This window comes from Squalius cephalus (genome assembly GCF_949319135.1).
Source record: "Squalius cephalus genome assembly, chromosome: 13".
Classification (NCBI taxonomy): Eukaryota; Metazoa; Chordata; class Actinopteri; order Cypriniformes; family Leuciscidae; genus Squalius; species Squalius cephalus.
This window is the reverse complement of record NC_137134.1, coordinates 27,124,220-27,147,582: the sequence shown is the minus strand read 5'-3', so window position 1 is coordinate 27,147,582 and position 23,363 is coordinate 27,124,220. Positions and strand designations below refer to the sequence as shown.

Below are 23,363 nucleotides of genomic sequence, written 5' to 3'. Positions count from 1 at the left end.
TCAACCCAACAATTTGTTTACAGAAACAACCCAGCATTTTTTTGAGTGTACATATAACAAGAAGCTTCATAAAATTAAAAAATTAAAATAGGCACAGATAGTTTTAGTCAGAACCAACAGGCACAGATATTTAACATTTTTACAGTATTGTGAATAATAGGACCAAATTAATTTACAAAAAAATGTAAATAGACCCTGCTATATGAATATGGAAAGATTTTTTTTTTTCACTAGAGACTAAAATGAGGAAAAATTATTAATAATCACTTTGCTTCTTTGAATATTTCCTATATTAATTCATCAACATTTTCATTGTCCTCAAGCAATGTTGAGAAATGTTTTCAGTCATGTGGTCACCTCCTGATTCTGAAACATTTTTCTCCTTAAACTGACGTCTCAGACTGGATTCCAATTATTGAACATCATAATTGTATCATTGTCATCATCAACTTAACATTAATTACGTTTGACCTAGACCTAGCCACTAGACATTTGCTGTTAAAGCAAGTTATACTGTGACCACACCACAAGATATTCAGGCCGATTTCTCCCCTTAAGACAATCCTAAGTGAAGTCCCGATCATCTTAATGGTTCTACAGATTACCTTATCAGATTTTCCTGTGGTGTGAGGTGTGTTAAGAGTGACCGAAACTGCTTGGAAGAACGCCGGAGCCGCCCCGATCGCAAAGCGTATATATATTTAACATGTTAAATGACGAGTCGTAGTGTGCATTTGGAGGATTATAATGCTTGAAACTGCCCTTATGTCTGTGGTCTCCCACAGTTTTAAAATCAGTTAAGAATTTTTATTATTATTTTTTTATCATAGAATTTATATTGTTGCAAACTGCATTTTCACATTTTATACCACCCCACCCACCATAAACAACCCTACCCAGCCCCAACAAAGCAATCCCCAATCTGAACAACAGGACATCTGAAGAGGGGAGAAAGAAAGAAAGGAAAAAAAAGAAAAAAAAAGAATTACATAGATGCATACATATATACACCTACATACAAGCAAATAAACATGCATAATTTAGATGACAATTATTAGTACCAAAAAATAAATAAATAATACATATACACACACTATATATATATATATGTGTGTGTGTGTGTGTGTGTGTGTCTGAGCCGAACTGCGATAGAAGGGGGTTGTGGGGAGGTCCAAGATAACAGTATTCTGCACCTAGCAAGAAGCGATGCAAAAGCTACAGCATCAGCCTGTCTACGGCTTAAAGGCTGAAACCGAGATGAAACACCAAAGGTTACAATAAAAGGGCAAACAGCTAACTTGACCCCTTGGACATCAGAAACTATTTTAAAGAAAGAATTCCAAAAGTTTTGTCACTTGGGACAAAATACAAACATATGGCTAAGGTTACATGGTGAACGTTTACATTCATCACACAAATCTAAAACATTGGGATATATTTTAGAAAGTTTTGTCTTCGAGAGATGAGCTCCATGAATAGTTTTAAACTGTATAAAGCTAAGCCTAGCACACGAAGTAGTGGTACGTACATTGTATAATACTCTACTCCAGTAGTCATCCTCAAACTCTTAGTCAAGTTCCTCTTCCCAAGCCCTGATAGTTTTAATGTTGTGAGCATTATCCTTTGACAAGATACTGGCATATATCTTTGAGATAATCCCACCCATATGAAGATTCATTTTAAAAGCCTCTTCCCATGTAGACTTTGTAGGCAAAGAGGGAAACCCGGAGAACAGAGAAAAGTCACAGTGCCTAATTTGAAATTAATAAAAAAGGTGAGAGGGAAGGAGATTATATGATGAGGATAGTTCAGAAAAACTTGCAAACACATCATTAATGAAAAGATCTTCAAAAGCATTTCAGACCTTTCTTTTTCCAGAAAGAGTATACAGAATCTGAAATGGGAAGAAAAAGATGATTATTGTGTATAGGAGCCATGGTTGATGCCGAGGTAAATTTAAAATGACGCCGAAATTGAGAGAATATTTTGAGAGAAGAGCATACTATTGGGTTTTTCGTGTAATGTGAAAGGGACATAGGGAGATAAGAGAACACCATAGCAGGGAGAAATGTTAAAATACAGGACTTAGCTTCTAAGTGGCACCATGGTAAAGAGGAGGTTGGTACCCAGAACACCAATTTCTGAATATTCGCCGCCCAAGAAAGCGCACCGGTCAAGGGTTGGGAAAGGAAAGCCCTCCACTTAGTCGACTTTTTTGGAGCAAAATTTTGAAAACTCTAGGAGTTTTTCCTGCCCATATAAAAGAGGAGATTCATTTGTATTGAAGAAATATTTGGGTAGAAACAGAGGAATAGCTTAAAAGAGGTTAAGACATTTTGGCAGAATGTTCATTTTTACAGCGTTTATCCTACGTAAGTATTGCCTCTAAACGAGAAGCTAAAAGTTTGGCTAAAATCTTAACATCAGCATTGAGGAGGCTAATAAGTCTGTATGAGTTACATAATGTCGGGTCTTTCCCCTCTTTAAGCAATAGAGTTATAGATGCTTGTCTCAGTGTTGGGGTCAACATACCTAGCTCTAAAGATTCCTCAAATACAGATAAAAGAAGGCAGCCCGTCTGGCCCAGGGGATTTCTTAGATTGCAATGAATTAATTGACTTAATAATCTCCTCTAAGATAATGGGTCTATCAAGTTCAGATGCTAAAAGAGAGTTAACCTTAGGGAAGTTAATAAGCCCAAGAAATTGGTTCATTTCTTCTTTATGGTCCGAAGCTTCAGTTTTGTACAGGGAGGAGTAAAAGTTTTTAAGAGTCGAATTGATCTCCTCAGGATCTGAAGTTAATGTGCCACCGGGCTGCGCAATTTGAGTAATAAAACGGGAAGCCGTTCGTCTGCGCAGCTGGTGGGCCAGGAGTCGACCGACCTTATCCTCATATTCATAATTGCCACAAGTGTGTAACAAAAGTCTTTCTGCATCACCTGTGGATAAAATATTAAATTCTGCCAGCAAATTAAGCCTTTGTTTATGTAGCTCATGAGTATGATTATGAGTATACTGGTCATCTAAAGCTTGAATATTGTCAGATAACTTTTTTATCCTATTCCTCCGTTCTTTAATAACATAGGCAGAGTAAGAGATTATCTGTCCTCTTAAAAAAAGCTTTCAAAGTTTCCCAAAGAAAGGAATATGAGATTTAATCGGTTCGATTAGTAAGGAGAAAATCATCTATTGAATTAGAAATATATTCACAAAATGCTGAATCAAATAGGAGTAAATAGTTTGAACCTCCAGGGTGGTCGAAAGTGCTCAGTTTAAGTGCTAAGTCAAGACTTAGAGGGGCATGGTCTGAAACAACAATAGGCAGATATTCAGAGTTTACAACCTGAGGAATTAGAGAATTATTCATAAAAAAAAATTATCTATACGAGAAAAAGATTGATGGACATACGAATAGAATGAATATTTTCTCGCTGTGGGATTAAAGTGTCAATGTACCCATTCTGAACCATAAACTCAGAAAATGTCTTTGACATGGCAGAGGGAGCTTTCATAACAGTACTTGATTTATCCAAATCTGGATCAATAACACAGTTTAGATCTCCTACAATTATCAAAAGATGTGTGTTCAGAGCTGGGATCTTAGAGAATAAATTCTGAGCAAAGAGAGTGTTATCAAAGTTCGGGGCATGTACATTTACCAAACCTACTGGCGTTTGTGAAATTTTCCCTTTCACAATTACATATCTACCATTCATATCAGAAATGACATTGTCAATAGCAAAAGGCACAGTCTTGTTAATTAAAACGGCAACTCCTCTTGACCAGGAAACAAAGTTGGAATGAAACACGTGTGATATCCAGTGAGTTTGGAGACAGTGTCAGATGAGTTTCCTGGAGGAATACAACGTCAGATTTTTGTTCTTTCACATTCCAAGTCTAGAATCTAACTGAACTTCTGGTGCTGTTCATCAAGTTAAGTTAATATGTAATTAGAGGAGGTCAAAAGCGGAGGAGAAAAAAATAGTATATATATATTTATATATATAAAAGTACTCAATTTCTTCTCTCCATTCCCAAATAATGGAGACAGAACGGCAAATCTCAGGAACATCCGATGCTGGTAAACCCTACCAATTCGCATCCATGTCGCATGAAGGCACTCCCGATTCCAAACATATATGGAGTAACAGAGAACATTCATTTCAGGCAACATGAAAGCACATATTTGCCTAAATTCACTCGGTTAACAGTTAGAATTGTATTAAGATTACAATAGCTTATACAATGGTGTCCTTTGCATTTCTATCTCTACAAGATACTAGGATGTTGAATACCATTTGTTAAACCATCACTTTGCTTCTTTGGTACAGTCGAATTGAAGCTTCTCATCGCCGAGGTCGATCAGCAGGCGAGCAGGGAACCTAAGAGAGAACCGCACGCTCTTCTCACGCAGGCTGTTTCTCACTGCTATAAGTGCCGCCCTGAAAATCAGGAAAAATTAAAACCTTACGGCTCTGATGGAAGAGTTGGTTCCAATTCCCATGCCGAACATTCTTTTCTTTGTCGTTAAAGTAGTGAAACCGCACGATCATAACTCTAGGCCTTTGATTTTCCCGGTCAGCCGAAGGCACGGGGCCAATATTTCTGACACGAACACATCCTGGAAAAACTGTGACATAAAGGTAACCGGATCGCTCCCTTCTGCTCACTCTGGGATGCCGATGACACGGAGATTGCAACGCCGAGAGCCTGACTCCAAGACCTCCACTTTATCGGTGAGTTGTTTATTAGCTGAATTCAACTTTAGCACTGCCTGTTCCAGTGCTACAATGCAGTCGCTGTAATCGTTCAAGTGCTTATCGAGCTCGTCAATGTGCCGTCCTTGTGATTCAATGCTCCATTTAAAACTCTCAAAGGACGCAATAACTGGGGCAAGAGCAGTCAATGGCTGCTTTCACCTGTTCTGCGATGGTAGATGATAGCTCGGAGATCAAAGTGGCACGGAGATATTCCAGATCCAGCGGCAGCTTGTCGCCATGACTCTCTGTCACGGTCGCTGACGATTTAAGTTTCCTTTGCCTTTCAGAAGCCATAATTCTTTCCAAGCAACAATCCTAGAATAAATGATTTAAGAATGAAACCACCAAGTGTGTTAAAAGCTGTAGGTAGCCTGAAAGATATAATTGAAAGACAAAATGCTCTGGAGCTCGCTTCACGTGGGTCTTCTCACTCACATACTCAGCCGGAAGTCAGTTAAGATTTTAAAATCATCGAGTGTTTCCCAGGCCCCAGGCCTAAACTGAACATTCAATCAGAGTTTCCACTGACAGACCAGACGCCGATTCAGCATGTTGACAGCAAACTGCGCCGACGTGATAAGCGGCGAACTGCGCCATATGATACTTTTGAAAATCTAGTGTGTAGTTGATCCTGAGTTTTCAGGCAAACCATTAAAGAATGCGACACACACGTCTCCTGGACATCCTGTAGAACCAATCAGCACTAAAATGGCCATGATGTCGCAGTGCTTGACACTGGTGGGCGTGTCTTATCTCCTTAACGCGGACTCGTGCCTGCTGCATTCACTCCATCCATATCCTCTTGATTCAACAGCGGTATCTCTGATTGATTCATTCCGTTTCCTGATGAATATGAAATACAGAGAAAAAGAAAGAAATTAAACAGAGAAAATATCTGGAGATCAAGTCTGTAGTCATTTCTTTCAGACTTTAAAATGTCAACAATTTACAATCAATTTACCAATGAACAAAATCTTTTAAATAACACTCTGTCAGTAGCACATTTTAATTATTTTATAAGTTCAATCTTGTTTGAGCAATTGTTCTTTTCCACAAATGAAGATGTTTATATTTTTGAACTCGTGCAAACTCAAATGTAAAGTTTCCCTTTACAACTAGATGCATTAAAAGATTCACCAGTATGCAATTCCCTTTAAGGACAAACACTCTTTCATTCATTCACATTCATTTATGATTATAGCAGCTTGTGTTGAGGGGATTTTGTTTGAAATATGAATAAATCAGTGTAAAATGGTGTTTGAAATATGATTGAATAAACTGACTGAAGCCACTTCACACACATACCTACCTGGAGACCAAACAAGGAAAGTTATTTAGAAAGAGATAAAACTGAAATTACACCGTCAGTAACAGATTCAACTGAGGTCTATACAAAATGTATGTCTACAGCAACTATCCAGATCTTTACTGGTCTATAGCAACATCTCAAGTGTAGTATTTCAATTCACTGGGGTTGCTACATTAAGAACATAAAAATTATTTTTTTCTAATTCCGCCGTGAATGAGCGCGGAATCATGTCATCTTCAGCTGCAGTAATCATGTTCATGGGTGAGCTCATGTATTCAAGTTTTATTAACATTATTGTGGTATGAAGCAGGGTGCGGCCAAGAGCCTGACCATTTTACCTTGCTGTTGTTATTATGCTTATCTGCCGCAGTCGGCCGTTGCTGCTCCTTTCATTTTGTTGTCAAAACAATCATACTAAAAATACATTTGAGTGTGTTGAAAGTTATGTTGTAAACTTACTCTGTGTGACAGAAAATCACACGGAGAGCAGCAACTTTAGTTTCTGCTCTGACAACCGCAAGACCAGCCGAATGCTGTGAGTGTGTGTTAGAAATCAGGAATGGTGAGAGAACATTGTGCTTGGTACGTTATTTTACTTCAAACCAAACTTGGGTCTTAATCTGACAAAGTTTAAATCCCGTCTGGCTAGCGCGCTTACCATAATGTTCACGCGTTAGGTCAATAGGTGGAGAGTAGTTGGGACTTTTGTGGCAGTTTGAAGACATTCGACCACATGAGCGTTTACACTACAAAAGTAATCCAGTCAAATGCATTTTCGACTACCTCTGGAAGTGGTCGAAAGTGGACAAGCTCAAGCTCAAAACGTTTACACCTGTATTTAGTGCCGTCCACTTGTGATCCAATCCACCAAAACACATCTTAATACCAGGTGTAAACAGGGTCTCAGTTTAAGTTAGCTGAACACTGACGTAAAGATGCTGGTCTAAAAAGCTGTGAGTGAAGAGTCTGTTCTGGCTCCGCATTCTGTGTGAAGATGAAATGCTGTATGAAAGTTATAATAAAATACAGCGGCTCTGATCTGCATCATCCTAAAGTGTCAGAGATGATCTGAACTTCACCAGTGAATCAGCACGGGTCTGGTGTTATGTCACTCAAAGAGAAAGTGAGAATTGAACGGTGTCTCTGGTGTTTCGTCATTTCGGAGCAGGTGTACCAACTACTATCTAGTCACACATGCAAATAGTGTTGTAATAAGTACTGACTTCGGTACCAAGTCAGTACTGAAATATTAAAATTGTGCTGCTTTGAGCACTGTTGAGCTTTGAGTGACTCAACGCGTCGGTACTTTTGAAAATACTACATGCAAACGCATGTTTATTTCACAGTGTAGTTCAATAGGAGATTTTGAAACTAATTCTAAATTTCAGACCGAAATAATCTACAAAATGTCTGTAGTTGAGAAGTTTGATCTGAATTGACTGTAAAAAGAAATATAAGCAGAATGGATGTAGACTAGAGCGACTCACCTCTGACAATAACACTGAATGTCTTGCATGAAACCCCACTGTTGGATTCGACCTGTAGTTTATAATCTCCAGAGTCTGTGGTTCTGAAGTTTGTGATGGTCAGAGGTCCAGTCGTCTCGTCCAGCTCCAGTCTGTCTTTGAATTTCCCATCAGCACCATCATATCTCTCTCTGTTCTCTGGTCTTTCAGTAATAAGAGACTCTTGAGGTCTAAACATCCAAACGATCCGATCATCTCTCTGTATTTCAGCATCAGTCTTCAGATTGACAACATTTCCCTCCATCACTAATAATATGAAATGCCAGATCGGACTTAATAATAAATAAATATTTTTTCCACATTTATTTATTTATTCATTTATTTATTTATGCATTTATTTATTTCCACTTTTATTTATTTTCACATTTATTTATGTATGTATGTATTTATGTCCACATTTATTTATACATTTATTTATTTCCACATTTATTTATTTATGCGTTTCTTCCTCTGCATGCTAATGAGGGGGGCGTGTTTTACCTCAGACATAGCAATCGAGCTCAGTTTGGCAGTGCTGAAGCTTTGAGGATACAGCGACACCCTGTGGTGTAAACAAACGAAATGCAAGAGGTGTATGGATGTGCCTATGCAAGAAGAATGACTTAGAGATGGGCAATATATCCAAAATCTTATATCACAGTTAAGTCATTTAATATCACCTTAACTGTATGTATATAGGGTTACCATCTTTATTCCGGACATGGGAAACAAACTGTTCCAAATCCGGTTGGGATTTCTAAAATGTCTTGGCAGCACACATGAAGAGAAACATGAACACATGAACATCTTCAACAGATCTGATAACAGACACTTTGACATTTCACTGAAGTCAGTATTGAAGTTTACATTCTGCACAGCAGGACCTCTGAACACTAAAAAACTTCTAAACACTAAAAAACACTAAAAAACAGTCTGTGTGGCGTTCACTAAACAAAATATGAAGGTGCCACATTCTAATTTGTTATTTAGAGGATATGAGCTTGATATTGTTAATGAATTCAAGTATTTAGGAGTCATATATGACTCCACCCTAACATTCATATGTCACGTAAAAAAGGTGGCAAATAAAGTGAAATTTAATTTGCAGAATTTTAAACAAATTAGGCCATTTCTTGACACCAAAGCTGCCAAGTTGTTCTTACATACTATGATTTTTTTTTTTATTGTTTTACAAATTGGTCATTAACTAGCATATCTACTCTTAAAAGCATTGAATCTCTATTTAGGAAAGCCATAAAAACTTTTGACAAAGTTTTTGACATTTCACCATTGCGAGATTTTAGAGAGACATCAATTTTTAAGCTTTGACAGTTTTAAACATTTCAAGCATGCTTGTTTAGTATATAAAATTCTGGCATATTTACATGGTGTATTTTCATACAACAATGTTAATGAATATGCATGGTCCCTATCAAATAAACCAATAAATAAAAATATACATACAGTTAAGATGATATTAAATGACTTAACCCGTGATATAAGATTTTGGATATATTTCCCATCTCTAAGTCATTCATTCCCTGTGGGACTTCTTGCAAAGGCATGTCCATACACCTCTTGCATTTCGTTTGTTCACACCACAGGGTGTCGCTGTAAGCTTCAGCACCGCCACTCTGAGCTCGATTGCTATGTCTGAGGTCAAACACGCCCCCCTCATTAGCATACAGAAGAAGAAATGTATAAATAAATAAATGCATAAATAAATAAATGTGGAAATAAATAAATGTATAAATAAATGTAGACAAAACATACATAAATAAATGTGAAAATAAATAAAAGTGGAAATAAATAAATGCATAACTAAATAAATAAATAAATAAATGTGGAACAAAAGTCATGTATTATTAAGTCAGGTCTGGCATTCCATATTATACTGCCTTCTCTTCATCTGTCACAGCTGCAGATACAAACATAGAAATGAGGAGATTACAGTATAAATGAGTTTGCAGATGAACATGTCAGTAATGCTGAGAAGATTCTGTGTGATTCTTCACATGTGCTGCTTCTAAATCACTTCATCATGTTTATGACTTGTTCTAAATTATCAGTAACAATTTTCAACATTTTTTATTAGACATGTCTTGCTTAATGTTAATTTATATATTTTTAACATTACTTCAGGTAGCCACGATATTCGTTACACTTGCTCATTGATGCAAATATCTAACAAGCCATTGATGCAAATTTCTAATCAGCCAATCACAAGGCAGCAATTTAATGCATGAAATTATGAAGGCATAGTCAAGAGTTTCAGATACTGTTCAAACCAAACATCAGAAGAGGTAGAAAATCTGATTTAAGTGACTGACCATGGCACTTCATCACATTATAGATTTAAACTATTGTAGAGCAATAAAGTGTATTTTTCTCTTAATGTGTCACCTGACTGTAATACTTACCCATTTGCCTTTCATATTTAGAGAACTTAAAAAACACCAACAGCTGCAACTGAAAACACCAGCAGCAGAACAATGAGAGCAACTATTCCTGCCACAGCACCTGAAGACAGAACTGGTTCTGTAATGAGAAAGAGAGACAGACATTAACACACACTATAAACATCAACACTATAACCTGAGTGAAGACCTGATACTGTAATGATAAAGACAGTCATTAGTGTGAATGTGTCTGGTCTATAACACACACTATAAACATCAGCACTATATAATCTGAGTGTAGATCTGATACTGTAATGATAAAGACAGACATTAGTGTGAGTGTGTCTGATCTATAACACACACTATAAACACCAGTACTATATAACCTGAGTGAAGATCTGATACTGTAATGATAAAGACAGACATTAGTGTGAATGTGTCTGAACTATAACACACACTATAAACATCAGCACTATATAACCTGAGTGTAGATCTGATACTGTAATGATAAAGACAGACATTAGTGTGAATGTGTCTGATCTATAACACACACTATAAACATCAGCACTATATAACCTGAGTGTAGATCTGATACTGTAATGATAAAGACAGACATTAGTGTGAATGTGTCTGATCTATAACACACACTATAAACATCAGCACTATATAACCTGATTTAAGATCTGATACTGTAATGATAAAGACAGACATTAGTGTGAATGTGTCTGATCTATAACACACACTATAAACATCAGCACTATATAACCTGAGTGTAGATCTGATACTGTAATGATAAAGACAGACATTAGTGTGAATGTGTCTGATCTATAACACACACTATAAACATCAGCACTATATAACCTGATTTAAGATCTGATACTGTAATGATAAAGACAGACATTAGTGTGAGTGTGTCTGATCTATAACACACACTATAAACATCAGCACTATATAACCTGAGTCAAGATCTGATACTGTAATGATAAAGACAGACATTAGTGTGAGTGTGTCTGATCTATAACACACACTATAAACATCAACACTATATAACCTGAGTGAAGATCTGATACTGTAATGATAAAGACAGACATTAGTGTGAATGTGTCTGATCTATAACACACACTATAAACATCAGCACTATATAACCTGATTTAAGATCTGATACTGTAATGATAAAGACAGACATTAGTGTGAGTGTGTCTGATCTATAACACACACTATAAACATCAGCACTATATAATCTGAGTGTAGATCTGATACTGTAATGATAAAGACAGACATTAGTGTGAATGTGTCTGAACTATAACACACACTATAAACATCAGCACTATATAACCTGAGTGTAGATCTGATACTGTAATGATAAAGACAGACATTAGTGTGAATGTGTCTGATCTATAACACACACTATAAACATCAGCACTATATAACCTGAGTGAAGATCTGATACTGTAATGATAAAGACAGACATTAGTGTGAATGTGTCTGAACTATAACACACACTATAAACATCAGCACTATATAACCTGAGTGTAGATCTGATACTGTAATGATAAAGACAGACATTAGTGTGAATGTGTCTGATCTATAACACACACTATAAACATCAGCACTATATAACCTGAGTGAAGATCTGATACTGTAATGATAAAGACAGACATTAGTGTGAATGTGTCTGATCTATAACACACACTATAAACATCAGCACTATATAACCTGAGTGTAGATCTGATACTGTAATGATAAAGACAGACATTAGTGTGAATGTGTCTGATCTATAACACACACTATAAACATCAGCACTATATAACCTGATTTAAGATCTGATACTGTAATGATAAAGACAGACATTAGTGTGAGTGTGTCTGATCTATAACACACACTATAAACATCAGCACTATATAACCTGAGTCAAGATCTGATACTGTAATGATAAAGACAGACATTAGTGTGAGTGTGTCTGATCTATAACACACACTATAAACATCAACACTATATAACCTGAGTGAAGATCTGATACTGTAATGATAAAGACAGACATTAGTGTGAATGTGTCTGATCTATAACACACACTATAAACATCAGCACTATATAACCTGATTTAAGATCTGATACTGTAATGATAAAGACAGACATTAGTGTGAGTGTGTCTGATCTATAACACACACTATAAACATCAGCACTATATAACCTGAGTGTAGATCTGATACTGTAATGATAAAGACAGACATTAGTGTGAATGTGTCTGATCTATAACACACACTATAAACATCAGCACTATATAACCTGATTTAAGATCTGATACTGTAATGATAAAGACAGACATTAGTGTGAGTGTGTCTGATCTATAACACACACTATAAACATCAGCACTATATAACCTGAGTCAAGATCTGATACTGTAATGATAAAGACAGACATTAGTGTGAGTGTGTCTGATCTATAACACACACTATAAACATCAACACTATATAACCTGAGTGAAGATCTGATACTGTAATGATAAAGACAGACATTAGTGTGAATGTGTCTGATCTATAACACACACTATAAACATCAGCACTATATAACCTGAGTGAAGATCTGATACTGTAATGATAAAGACAGACATTAGTGTGAATGTGTCTGATCTATAACACACACTATAAACATCAGCACTATATAACCTGAGTCAAGATCTGATACTGTAATGATAAAGACAGACATTAGTGTGAATGTGAACCAGAACCAGAACGGGAGCAAACGCTTTGCATATTTCTGCTGTGATCTGAAACCTTGGGCTCAGTTCACTAAAGGATTTGCCTTCCACATTTTTCAGCTCCTGCACAAGCCAGTTTGCTAACAATAATTTTCTTTTCAAATTATTTAGAGTTGCAGGCCATAATCCTGGACCTTCTACCAAACATTCTTCTGCTAAATCATTCTGATCTGTCTTTTCCTCAGCCAGATGCTCATCATGACCACCTTTATATTTCCGGCTCTTTCCAGCATCCTCCTCCTCTGGATCCCTGCTGCTACTATCTTCCTCATCTTCTCTACACTAACACTCTTCTACAAACAGAAACAGACAACTGATGATGTCTGAGCCACTCCATAGCATTTACTACAATAAAACAAGCTATTTATATTGCTGTTATATTTTCACAAAAACTATATCACACACATTTATTTTGAACAACTGTTAGACAATTTGCTCCTCACCTATTCTCTCTTCTTCATTCACATGAGTACTGAAGTGTATTGTATCTCTCTCTGTGGCAGCCTCTGAAATAGCATATTCATACAGTTACATACAGTAGCTTGCTGATTACAGGAATTTAAGCTGTCACCTGTCACAAATTTCATTAGCCTACCGTAGTTAGTGTTGTCCAGGTGCAAATAATAGTAACTGCACTATTTTATTACTATGAATATAATCGTATGACTCTAATCTTTTGTATGTTTAAGGAACACGGCAACTTTTTGGGACTTTAGCTTATTCACCATATCCCCCAGAGTTCGATAAGTCCATACATACCCTTCTCATCTCTGTGCGTGCTGTAACTCTGTCTGACGCACCCACCGCTAGCCTAGCTTAGCACAAACACTGGAGGTAAACGGCTCCAGCTAGCATACTGCTCCCAATAAATGACAAAATAATGCCAACATTTTCCTATTTACATGTTGTGATTTGTATAGTCACAGCGTGTACAAATAACAAGGTCACATGAGACACAGCCATCTTCTAACCGTATACATACTGGTATAGAAGCACTGCAACTTGGGCGGAGTGATTTGCTCGCAGCACCTGAGAAGCCCCGTGGTGAGGAGCAGAGAGTTCGCTCAGAGTTGGAGTAAATCACTCCGCAGAAGTAGCAGTGATTCGCCTTCTGAGAATGTAGTTCCCAGTATGTATACGGTTAGAAGATGGCTGTCTCATGTGACCTTGTTATTTGTACATGTACACGCTGTGACAGTGTCAGTAAGCAACCAGTTTTAATTATGATAAAATTCTCTAAAACACCAATCACATAAAAGAACATGTTCATATCAACAGATGCACAATAATAAATTCAGAAGAGCTAGAGAGGGAGGAACACAAAACACAAACTCGGACAAAAATCAATGGCTGCTGAAACTTGCCAAGGCAGACTCCCAGCCACTAGGCAGCCACTGACAGGTCACGTGACCTGGCTCCTGCCAACCAGTTGAAGATTGAACCCCCACTCTGCATTTACTAAAGTAGCAAAATACCATAAGATATAATGTCCTGTTTTCTGGGCAAAATGATCTGCCAAAGGGGTAAAAAAAAAAATCTTAATTCAAACAGAAACACAATTATTTTCCTTACTCCATATAGGCAGATAATTTAGCTTGTTTCAAGCAAAAACTCACTTCATTTTGATTGTTTTCCCCAGAAAACAAGACGTTATATCTTATGGTATTTTACTCATCTAGTAAATGCATCTTGATTTAAGAATTTTTAGATATTTGGACTGTAAACAAGAAAACATGTTTTACAGTGCAGAGACGTCATAATGCAACACTACTATTTTTATATGGACAGAGAATCTTTTAAAACCATGCTTGTGTGGACGAGATTTGTTTTTTTAAACCAAGGAAGAAAAACCCTGTTTATAAAAATACCATGTACGTGACTATGCCTTAGAATTTAAGTGCATCTTGCCGTTTCAATCCAACAGGTTTTGATACGATATCCCAAAATGCCCATAAAAATAGGTGGATGGAAACATAGACTGATGAAGATTTAAGTTAGAATTTTTTTATTTAAAATTTGTATCATAAGCTTGACAACAGTCAGTATTTAGATTTATTTATAGGTATAGGTGTCATGCAATATGACAGATAACACGCTGTTTTAGCAAATTAAAGGTCTGGGGTTCAAGTTTTGCACTCTGAATGCTGATAAACAATACATTTCATAAGACTTGAGTTACCGGTACTCACCACTGATGGTAACAGTGAATCTCTTGTATAACGTCTGTTTGCTGCTGCTGCAGATCATCACTGTATAAAGTCCAGATTGTTTTTTTCTGATGTCACTGATAGTCAAAGATCCAGTCTGATGATCCAGCTTCAGTCTGTCTCTGAATCTCTCATCAATGTCATTATATAATGGTGAGCTCTTGGTTTCTATATCACATTTAGCTATGAGTTTTCCTTCATCTCCAAACCTCCACACTATCAGCTCATCTCCGTGTGGTTCAGTAACATCAGTCTGAAGAGTGACAGAATCTCCCTTCATTACGTTCTTCATTTCAACATCAATGACAGGTGGAGAGTCTGCAAGAAACAGATTCACAGACAGAGATTAAACATACTGAACACTGTTACGGGCACAACTGAAAATCAGATCAGTGTTTGTCTAGGTTTACTACATAATAAATAAATACATTTCTTACATTTAAAAAATAATTGATCATGTTTTGATTTGTTTTGGAACTAATAAAAGCATCTGCCTGGCCAAACTGTGTGTGGAATTTAAATCACTTATGAATTTCTTTCTAAAATTGTAGAAGGCGAGCAGCGTCACAGCCACCAATATGTTTTTCTGAATATCAGTCATGTGATCGACTGCAGACCAATCACTGTCACAATGATATTCAGACCATGACTGTGATTTTGTGAGACTGGAAACAAAAGTTCAACTAAATAAAGAGCAGAAACAATGAGAGAAAATCTCATGTTGGTGGATCTAGAATCTAAGGATGAGCTACATTCACATTTAATAATTTAGAAAACACTTTTATTTAAATAATAATAAAAAAACAACTTTTTCATTATTTTATAATGTGTTATAGCTGCAATACTTTTCACAGACTGTGATTATGTGTTTACAGTTATTAACATAGTAAATTTAGCCATGTTTTTATATTTTCATTAAAAATATAATAAGATACATTTATAACATTATACGACTGAGGCAGTGACAGCAAATTTTACATATTTCTCTCTTCTGACCAATATACATAGTCATTGAATCTTTCATAGAAAGCCAAGATTTCTTTCTTCTTTTTTTTCTATTGGAGAAAATGAAAACACAAAAAATATATGTATATTTATTGTAGTTTCCATTCACTACCACAGAAGTGTGACTTCTGCGAGAACCTGGGAAATGCGGAAAGCATCCATACATAACTAATACTTGCTTGTTGCACTTTGAGTATCATTTTAATTCATAAAACAAAAATGTGAATGTTTAAATGTGAAAATATCTAAATTATTCAAATGATAAACGTGTCCTCACCATCGACAGTAACACTGAATGTCATATATGAAGGCCCATTGTTGTGGTTGATCTCTAGTTGATAATGTCCAGAGTCTGTGATTCTACTGTTCTTGATGGTCAGAGATCCAGTCTGTTGATCCAGCTGCACTCTGTCTCCGAATATCTCGCTGTGATCGGGATATGAGATCTCAGTTCCATCAGTTTCAGCAATGACTGGACCTGATGCTCCAAACCTCCACTTTATCAGATGAATTCCCTGTATTTCACTAAGATCAGGGTTTAGAGTGACAGATTCTCCCTCCATCATTGACACTGACTTCACTTCACTTCATCTGCGTAAACACCAAACACTCCTGCAGAACAAACAGAAACAGTTTATCAGATATTAAACTCATATAACCTAAATAACACTGCTGGTAATTTTAGTGAACAGACCTACATAAACTGAGATCAGCTTTGGTCTTATTAACACAATTGGACTTTTTTATCTTTAAGTATAGAACAGTCTTGATTATTTAATGAGAGAAAATGACATGTTAGTGGATCTAGAATCTAAGGATGGGCTACATACAAATGAGAAATGTTTAAAAATAAGTGCAACAAAATTATTGAGGAACTGATTGTTTTTGTTTAATTTCAATACAGTTGATTTCACTAATTTTGGATCGGTTAACATTGTTTAAAACAGTGATTACTGATCACTAAAAGAGAATAAATTAAAAGCACCTGTTTTCTCATAATCTTATTTTTTACTGTTGGATTACAAATTTAAGAATCTGTTTAAGATCTGCTGATCCTACATCCTTGCATAACATCACATGAAAATCTAAGAAGTGAAGTGAGAACTAAGAAGTGAACAGGGCATTCAAGGTGAACATGATGGCATCGATTTACTGATTAGATTCAATATAGTTTCCAGTGAAGGGGTTTTGTCAGTCTTTGATCTTCCTACTGAGAGTTGAACTATGTGTGAATGTTTATATATTCTTGTGACCATGTGATGTTTATACAATTTGAGGGGGTACCATAATCTTCAGTCAGGGGTAATTGTCTGTATTGTCTTTAGATTGTTCGATTTAGTGGTCATCTCTAAGGCTGTGTGTAAGGTCAACACTTTTAAGGACTGTCAGCACCATTAAGGACTGCCCACTGAATCCCTTTAAGATACCATGTAAAGTTCTCTTAGATAGACTTGATGACTGCAGCTACCGACATCTCGTGTTCTCAAATAAAGAATCCAGCTTGATACAACCGAGTCTCCTTTCGCTTCTGAGTTTTCACAGGGCATTTTACTTTCTAATGCATTTTAGCTCCAACAATTAGAAGACTAATATCACCATCATCTCGACCTGTTTGATTTGTGAATTTTTTCATAATATTTTTCCCCCGTCAACCCTTGTTACGCTGACAGCCAAGGAAGGTGAAATACTCATAATAATAATAACAAATAAATATTTAAATCCTAATAAATAAAAATAACAGCTATTTAAAATAAACTTATTATTATAGAAAAATGTTTCAGACAAAACTGTATTCGCGAAATATGTAATTGTTATAGCCTTTTTAAACCTTTGTGCAAATTAGCATTGTGAAAAATTAATAATCTAATCCATAAAAGCAAGGTAATCAGTTCAAATCCCAAGTAATGCAAGAACTGATATGTTAATACTTTAAAGGCACTGCAAGATTGCTTTGGTAAAAATGTAAATATTCTTAAAAATGAACTCTAGACTTAAACCTTCTTTGCGGACTTCGGTTAATGGTTTACCACCATCCCTGTCAGAGACCTTGAAAAGTCATTATCATTATCATTCAACGTTTAAATTCCCATCAAGCAAACAAAATTCGAGATTAATCTCAAATGTTTTTGCGTCAGGATGCAAATTTGTAAATGCTGTTTTGATGATTTTTTACCGAACATATATCCATATGCTTAAAAAACTTGTCTATATCTTGAAAAACGTGAAGCAAACAATAGCAAAAGGACATGTACAAATTAATCTGGATTTATTGCGTTTAATAATGACCCAGATAGCAAGGTGACACTGATTCAATGTTGAAATTCCATCAGAATTATAATTTTGGTTGAGGTTGAAAATTCAATCCTAAATAATATTGGATCAATGTTGATATTTCAATGCCTTTCAGTGTTGAAAAAGACAAACATTGGATCAATGTTGATTTTTGGTCAGCTTAATTTCCCCCCACTGGGAGTAACCCCAGAGTGCAGTCTGGACGATTGGGGCGGAGCAACACATTAAGGCGGGTGACACGTGTCGTTTAGGGTGGCCTTTTATTGTGGCCAGCCTAAGGCACACCTGTGCAATAATCATGCTGTCTAATCAGCATCTTTATATGCCACACCTGTGAGGTGGATGGATTATCTCGGCAAAGGAGAAGTGCTCACTAACACAGATTTAGACATATTTGTGAACAATATTTGAGAGAAATAGTCATTTTGTGTACATAGAAAGTCTTAGATTTTTGAGTTCAGCTCATGAAAAATAGGGGCAGAAACAAAAGTGTTGCGTTTATAATTTTGATCAGTGTGTATGAATGTCAGCCAGACAAGTAAGTGGTGAGCCAAAAAAAAGACACATAAAGTGAATAACTAACAGAAAAAGTAAAGAAAAACTTTGAATTGTTGAACATTGACAAAAGTTCACACTTTACCTCCCGTTGCGTAACGAGAGCACCAGCGAAGAAGAGCTTCCCTAACGACAAAAGGAAGTAACTAAAGAACTACCCAATCAGAGTGTCACCATTAATGCCCGCATAACTTAAACAGAACAATAAAGATATTCAGTCAGCATGTCTCAAAATCTCATTGAAGTTCTCAGAATTTTGTACTCCAACGAGTATCGATTATCTGGAAAGCCTGTGATGCGAGTTGGTCAATCAAGTGTTACCAGCAGCCACGGAAATTTACCTTGAGAAGAGCAGGGTGGATTTACCTGTATTCCATACCGAGGGATTTTAGGCGTTTCTTGACTCCGTCAAACATCTTACTCTTGCGAAGAACGGAATCTTTGATCCCCAGCTCCCGCGCAGCATTTAACACCCGTTGCTTGTCTTGGAAATTATGAAACCTTACCAAGATAGGCCGTGATCGCTACGTAGAGGAGGATTTAGGAGCAAGTGAGCGGTGCGCTCTCTCTAGCTTCATACGGCCAGCTTTCGAAGCAACGCGAAGAGTCTTAGGAAGCCATGACTCGAAGAATCGCGTAGGGTTGTCAACTCCCACGCCCTCAGGTAGTCCAGCGATGCGGATATTCTTCCTTCTCTGTTTTTGAGGTCCTCAGCACTTTCACCCATGTCGTGTTTTCTAAAGATCGTAGTTTAGCCTCAATCTGAGTAACGTCCTCCACAGATATCCTGGTTTCCGCCTCAGTGATCCACTTTTCATGCACATCTAGTTCAGCATGATGCATTTGTAGCAGCTGCGATATGGGATCCATATTTTCGCCAATGAGCTTAGAGATATTGGCTGTAATCTCCGCAACCACATCAGCCAGCAGATGGGGTAACATTAGTGTTATCACTAGTAGTGTCAGCTCACTCATCGGCCTTGTCCGGGCTGCTGTAATCGCCGTATTCTTGCATGGCATGCTTTCTAACTGCCTCAAAAAGTAATTATTTATGCTTATATCGCGCCTCCTACCTGTCTTTCTTGTAATTAAGTAGGACAGCGCTCCAGATTCATTAACGATACACCTACAGATGTTGAAGTTAGGCCCCTCTGGTGTCACTAAATGAATTAATTTTCCTGTAGAAAATTATAATAAAAATCTATACTCACTTATGCTTAAACAGTCTGTTAACTCTTTTGAAAGAATAAAACTCTTTGAAAGTAACAAAATATAAGGGATTTAATTTGTATAAAATAAAAAAAGTTAAATACAAATTAACAGTAGCCTATGTGATTAATTCACACAGTCACATTTTATCTCAAATCAACAATTGGCTCAATATCACACAGAATATGCAATATATTATGTGTCAAAATTAATGAATGAGTCTGTCACACTTTCACTATAGATGATATGGTCAAAAAAAATCACAGTTTTTAAGTACACTGAATAACAACATATGAATGAAAACGAAACACTGTGGGCCCACACACACACAGACAACAGCTAGTCCTCACACACACACCGTTGCAGGCCTGAGACGATGCTGGGGTACGTGGTGGCCTTTGAAACAACAAACTGGCCACTTCACTCTCCTGAGCGGGAAAAACAAACTCACACAAAGGTACCTGATTTCAGTTTGGAACCATAAGTGACTCAGAACTGAAGAAATCTCAGGAAATCTTCCTCCTGTGCGTTGCTGCGCGCCCTCTGAATATGGGCCAACAACGACTCCTGTGCACAGTATTAACCACCGGGATATCGTCCTCCGGAACGAGCCACAGACTCCTCTGTCACAGCCGGCAAACTCCCGATTCTCACGTTAAAACTGAGAACTATGTGACTTAGGTAAAGTTGGTTTTATATTCGCACATTCGGACTTCCGCGTTCAATAACTCGTGAACTAAACGTTGTTACTACACAAATAACACCTCTTTTCAATCGCAGTAACGTACACAAGCAGCTACAACCTATTTACCCTTAAAACGAGCTTTCCTTCGCAGTGGACAAAATACATTGGTCTCTATGCGCAGGCTGAGAGACAGATACGAAGGGACCGTCTGCAAAGTGCAAAACCCGAAAAGTGTTACTACAAAAAAATCAAAAACTTCACTGTAATTGTCTATATTGTTACCAAATTCACAATCACACACCACTGCTGTCTTGCTGGTTAGCTATATAACAACACTTTGTTTGGATAAATGCAATACAATTGTATAACCAGCAGGACAGCAGTGATGTGTGATCTGAATTTGGCAACAATACAGAGAATAACAGTGAAGTTATTTAATATTTTTCATAATATCATCATAACAATAATGCAAAAAGTTGTAGTATAACCATCAGAACAGCAGTGATGTGTGAACTGAATTTGGTGACACTATAGTGTGTGTTTTTGACTGGTCTCTTCGGATCTGTCTCTCAGCCGCCTGCGCATATAGAGATCAATGTATTTTGTCCCCTTCAAAGGAAAGCTCGTTTTGAGGAAAATTATTAAACATTATTAAAACAATGTTATTTGTGTAGTAACAATGTTTAGCTCATGAGTTATAGATTCGTGAGTAATTGATCACGAGTTATTGATCCATTGTCAAAATTTCACCTGTAGTAAGTCAGTCAGGTCAATAGGAAAGTACTACACACTTTGGAACATGAAAAAATACTTTAGGTGAATTACAGTAATTGTTTAATAAATATATTTGATTATTGTATGTATAGTAAGGGAGTTATTGTCAAAATTTCACCTGACATTCACCTGACACCTGACATGCCCTCTTCATGCTGTATTATTACAATGTCATGTGAACTCTTTACGTTTGACCATACCCAAATTATGAGGTTAAGTGTGTGTTTTTTTAGGGTGTGCTTTAGCTTAAAAATTATTCAATAACCATTAAGGTAAAATAATAGTTCGGAGATAATAGATAAAAGTTTACCTATAGTAAATAGATAATAGTATAATATAATAGTATAATATTATATAGTTAATAGATAATAATCCCCATAGAAGATAGTTGATGGTAGAAATTTAAATGAGGGACAAATATTTTGTAAAAAATATGTTTTTGAAGTGTTTACCCAAAATAAACAGTGTGTTTATTGTCATGCTTTCTGAGTATTGTCGGTTAGGCCTATCTGATGGATTCAGGACCATGGACAGCGACCTTTCTGCAGGACTGTAAACATCAATCAGTGCACATGAATTGTGATATTGTGACATTTTAATGTTAAATTAAGATGTCATACAACAGAAAAACATTAAAATAGTTTAGCTATTCTTTTCATCAACACCTGGAGAACACTGTTACACTGTTTTTATCTGTTTTAAGTCTTTATCACACTTAAAAACAGAAAAACAGAGGTGAATAAAACAGAAAGACATGGGCTGTAGTTTGTTCTGTAGGGTCCAGACAAGATGATCCAACTTGCTTTGGAGCAGTCAGCCCATGCTTTCAAAACCTACTGAAATAAATCATATGTCATATGTCAAAACCCAACACACCAACACAGTTCTTGTTCATTTAGAGGCAAATAAATATTTATGAACAGTTGTAAAATGAAACAATTAACTATGTTTAGGAGATTACACATGAGTTTCCACTTGTGATATTTGCTGGTACATCAGTAGTTGGCTAACATTTAGTTGTCTGCTTGCACACACTGAAAAAAAAAGCAACTTTTTAGACGGTCCCTATCTTGTTTACCAGACTACATTAGACATTCGCAAGTACGTATGCCATTAAAACAATACTTTCCCATTTTGATCGATTGTGAAAAAATGTAGTAGTTGACTATCTTTGTTGTCAATATCATGTCGCTGCTTAGAATTTGCAAAAATTAGCTTTATTGCGCATATAATTAGAAATTTCTTAAACGCGGAAGTCCGAATGTGCGAATATAAAACCAACTTTACCAAAGTATCCTGGACTTGCTGTCATAGCAACAGGTGCGTAAGCTTAAACCTGCTCGCGAGCAGGCTTACTACATGCAAACAAGATTAGATTGAGCGTACGCCTTTAGCGTAGCGCGACAGTGTGCTTTCTGAGATATATATTTTTTCTCGAGACTCGTGAGGGTGTCGTTTATATTATTAATTTGTTGAAAACGTACATTAATGTTCGACTCGTCGGAGTCGTACTTTAACAACAGCACAAACTGTTTGCATTTTCCTACGACTCTGTCGGGGCACATGCCTCATGCAACAAATAAAAAGGAAAAGTTGGCTACATACTGCCCACCTCTGTATGTCTCTTACCCCTTTTCCACCAACAAGAACCGGGTGCTGGTTCAGAGCCAGAGCCAGAGCTGGTTCAGAGTTGGTTCGACTGACGAGCTTACTAAGAACCGGTTTGCCTTTCCACCGGCTAGAGAGCCACAACAGAGCCAGATCTTACGTCACTGTATACGTCTCATGTTGCCCAGCAACCGCTAGTGCGGTAGCGCCAAACACAAACACGCCAGGCTTGTTCGAGATGCATCGGCTTCTCGCAGATCGATCGCCGCATGACATCAAAGCACTGCGATAGCGA

General features: G+C 36.8%; 1 protein-coding gene across 1 annotated transcript in view; it reads right to left on the bottom strand.

The window, feature by feature from the left end:
• LOC307169809 (uncharacterized protein) overlaps positions 1-20,881 on the bottom strand; it is a 294,785-nt gene extending 273,904 nt beyond the window's left edge. The window contains exons 1-3 of the mRNA XM_079890625.1: positions 20,360-20,881; positions 16,223-16,557; positions 14,926-15,258 (exon numbers count right to left, since the gene is read on the bottom strand). Coding sequence (XP_079746751.1) covers positions 14,926-15,258; positions 16,223-16,511 — 622 coding nt within the window. The 5' untranslated portion in view covers positions 16,512-16,557; positions 20,360-20,881. The remainder of the gene's footprint in view (positions 1-14,925; positions 15,259-16,222; positions 16,558-20,359) is intronic.
• Between the last annotated feature and the right edge of the window lie 2,482 nt (positions 20,882-23,363).